General features: G+C 61.2%; 2 protein-coding genes across 2 annotated transcripts in view; one reads left to right on the forward strand and one right to left on the reverse strand.

The window, feature by feature from the left end:
* VDAG_00286 (aconitate hydratase) overlaps window positions 1–2,450 on the forward strand; it is a gene marked incomplete at both ends in the record, with an annotated part of 2,967 nt that extends 517 nt beyond the window's left edge. Inside the window, one exon of the mRNA XM_009651663.1 lies at window positions 32–2,450. Within this exon, the coding sequence (XP_009649958.1) occupies window positions 32–2,450 (2,419 nt within the window). The remainder of the gene's footprint in view (window positions 1–31) is intronic.
* Window positions 2,451–2,903: 453 nt separating this feature from the next.
* VDAG_00287 (uncharacterized protein) lies at window positions 2,904–3,467 on the reverse strand (the record flags this gene model as incomplete). The annotated part of the gene is made up of 1 exon (XM_009651664.1): window positions 2,904–3,467. The coding sequence occupies one exon, from the start codon at window positions 3,465–3,467 to the stop codon at window positions 2,904–2,906; it is 564 nt and encodes a 187-aa protein (XP_009649959.1).
* Between the last annotated feature and the right edge of the window lie 70 nt (window positions 3,468–3,537).

Genomic DNA, 3,537 nt, shown 5'->3' on the forward strand with positions numbered 1-3,537 from the left:
CTCAAGACAATCATATCTGACCGATCAACAGCGACAGCGTCACACGCACGCGGCCCTTCGCCGCCTCGCCCTCTTCCTCTTGCCTTCCTACGAGGCGAACCTTTGCCGTTGCCCACGACATCGATCAGCTCGACGCTGCCATCCGACCCTCCCTACCCAAGTCGATCAAGCCCGACACCTACCGCAAGCTGCACGACAAGCTGATCCAGGTCCGCCATGCTCTCGGCAACCGCCCCCTCACCCTGGCCGAGAAGATTCTCTACAGCCATCTCGATAATGTAGACCAGTCTCTGCTCACCAACACGAGCAATGGCCGTGACATTCGTGGCAGTGCCAACCTCAAGCTGAACCCGGACCGCGTTAACATGCAGGATGCCTCTGCCCAGATGGCTCTGCTGCAGTTCATGTCCTGCAACCTGACCCAGGCTGCCATCCCTGCCAGCATCCACTGCGATCACTTGATTGTCGGCGAGAAGGGCGCCGACCTGGATCTGACGGAAGGTATCAACATGAACAAGGAGGTCTTTGACTTCCTCGAGTCGGCTGCGAGGAAGTACGGCATGGACTTCTGGCCTCCCGGAGCCGGCATAATTCATCAGACGGTGCTCGAGGTCTATGCCCTCCCTGGCCTGATGATGCTCGGCACGGACAGCCACAGCCCCAACGCTGGCGGTCTCTCCACCATCACCATTGGTGTCGGTGGCGCTGACGCCGTCGAGGCTCTCGTTGGCGCCCCTTGGGAGCTCAAGGCCCCCCGCATTCTCGGCGTCAAGCTCACCGGCCAGCTCAGCGGATGGGCTTCCCCCAAGGACATCATTCTCGCCCTCGCCGGTAAGCTGACTGTCCGTGGCGGCACCGGCTACATTCTGGAATACTTTGGTGAGGGCGTTGAGACCCTGAGCGCCACGGGCATGGCAACCTGCTGCAACATGGGAGCCGAGGTCGGCGCCACAACGTCCATCTTCCCCTACACCAAGGCTTCCGAGCGCTACCTGCTGCAAACCAGGAGAGAGGCCCAACACCGCGCCATTGAGTCCTTCCGCACCTGGGGCGACTTTGACTTCCGCGCCGACCAGGGTGCGCAGTACGACGAAGTCATCGAGATCAACCTCTCTGAGCTCGAGCCTCACATCAACGGGCCTTTCACGCCCGATCTGTCGACACCCCTCTCTTCCTTCGGAGAGACTGTCGCTCAGGAGGACTGGCCGACAACGCTCTCTGCTGGTCTCATTGGCAGCTGCACGAACAGCTCGTACGAGGACATGACGAGGGTCGAGAGCCTCGTCACGCAGGCCGAGAAGGCGGGCCTGAGGCCCAAGGCACCCTTCTACATCACGCCTGGTAGCGAACAGATCCGTGCTACCCTTGAGCGTGACGGCACTCTGCAGACGCTCGAGGGTGCTGGCGGCATCGTTCTGTCGAACGCTTGCGGCCCCTGTATCGGCCAGTGGAAGAGGCAGGACGATATTGCGAAGGGCACCCCGAACGCCATCCTTACCTCGTACAACCGTAACTTCCGTGGCCGCAATGATGGCAACCCCGGTACCATGAACTTCCTCGCTTCGCCCGAGATTGTCACCGCCATGGCCTATGCCGGCTCGACGACCTTCAACCCCATCACCGACGAGCTCAAGACCCCTGATGGCAAGTCTTTCCGCTTCGAGCCCCCGCAGGGTCTCGAGGGGCCCAGGACGCCATTCGACTCGGGTGTCAAGGGCCTGCAGTCGCTCTCCCCTGACGGTCCGAGCCCTGCTGTGGATATCGCCATCTCGCCCTCCTCCGAGCGCCTCGCCTTCCTTGAGCCCTTTGAGGCCTTCCCCGAGGGCGACCTCGAGGACCTCAAGGTCCTTGTCAAGGTCACGGGCAAGTGCACGACCGATACCATCTCCGCCGCCGGTCCCTGGCTCAAGTACAAGGGCCACCTGCCCAACATCAGCGCCAACACACTCAACACGGCCGTCAACGCCGCCACGGGCGAGGTCAACGTCGCCTACGACCTCGACGGCTCCCGCCACACCATCCCTGACCTTGCCTTCCGCTGGAAGGCTGCTGGTCAGCCGTGGCTCGTCGTCGCCGAGCACAACTACGGCGAGGGCAGCGCGCGTGAGCACGCCGCCCTGCAGCCCCGCTTCCTCGGCGCGCGTGTCGTGCTGACCAAGTCCTTTGCTCGCATCCACGAGACGAACCTGAAGAAGCAGGGCGTCGTGCCCCTGACCTTTGCCAACGAGGCCGACTACGACCTCATCGACGCCGGCGACGAGGTCAGCACCGTCGGCCTCTACGAGATGCTGCAGAACGGAGGCAAGGGCGACGTCCAGCTTCGCGTCAAGAAGGCGGCCGGCGGCGAGGAGGTGCTCATCAAGACCAAGCACGCCGTCAGCGAGGACCAGGCCGGCTTCATCCTGGCCGGCAGCGCGTTGAGCATGTTATCCAAGAGGGCGCATGCGTAAGCTCGACATCCCCTTTTTGTCTCTATACTTGTCTTGTCACGTAGACGCTTGGGGGGTTCACTTTTCTTTTTTTTTTTCGAACACAAAAGAACAATGTTCGTACAAGGAGCGTGTAAATAGTTTCTTGATGTTTTTCGTTTCTTGCTTAGAGAGGCGCCTTTTCTGGTTTGGCACGGGGTCCCTAAAAAATGAAATGCAAAGTTGAATTACGTTCCTGCTCGACGCTATACCGTCTGTCCTCCACATATGCCCCATGCTCCTCAAAATATAAAGATGAACTTGCAAAACTGTCCCGATCACTATGCTCTCTTTCGGTAGCGTAGTTGCGCTTGCTTTGGTATGCTCGTTCCCGTTCATGTATTGCTTGGACGCCAAACACCCGAATTTCTCTGATATTCATCAGTCGTCGGCGGCCCCCGGTCGAGGCTGTCGTTATGTCTCGTTTATGATTATTCATGCTCGCCCATTTGGCGAAGCCGCCCGTCCGTTGGTCACGGCACCCGGCGCGACAGGCTCCCTTCCCTGGCCCAGCAAGTTCTGGATCGTTTCGCCCGCCGCTTTCCGCCGCATCTTCTGCTGCGCCATGTGCACGACCTGGGCGCGGTTCGAGCGCATCCACTCGCACGCGCGCAGCCAGGACGGGTTGGCCTTGACATAGTCCGGCAGCTCACTCTCCGCAACGTCCCCAAAATCCACAGGGCGGCTGTGCGTCCACGGCGCGGGCGGGTGCCGCCGCAGCGGCTGGCCGAGAGCAAGCGCCGCCTTGTCGGCCCGCATCCGGGCTTCGGCCTGGCGTCTGAGGTCCCGCCGCCGCTGCGCTGCGCGTCCAAACTGGGCTTTCCGGCCGCCTCGCGCCCTGATCTCCGCCATCTTGGCGTCGTACCACTCTTCCGTCCAGCGCAGCGGCCAGTGGATCCGTGGGTCGAGAGCGAGGTGCAGACGGTCGCTCTCTTCTGGGAGGCGGTCCGCTGCAGGTTGCTGCGGCGCGGAAGAGGTGCGCGTCGCGGGATAGCACATAGACTAATGGGGGAATATAGAAAAATAATGAGTGTTCTTTTTGGGGGGGGGGGGAGAGAAAAGAAATGAT

Source organism: Verticillium dahliae, genomic scaffold (assembly GCF_000150675.1).
Source record: "Verticillium dahliae VdLs.17 supercont1.1 genomic scaffold, whole genome shotgun sequence".
Classification (NCBI taxonomy): domain Eukaryota; kingdom Fungi; phylum Ascomycota; class Sordariomycetes; order Glomerellales; family Plectosphaerellaceae; genus Verticillium; species Verticillium dahliae.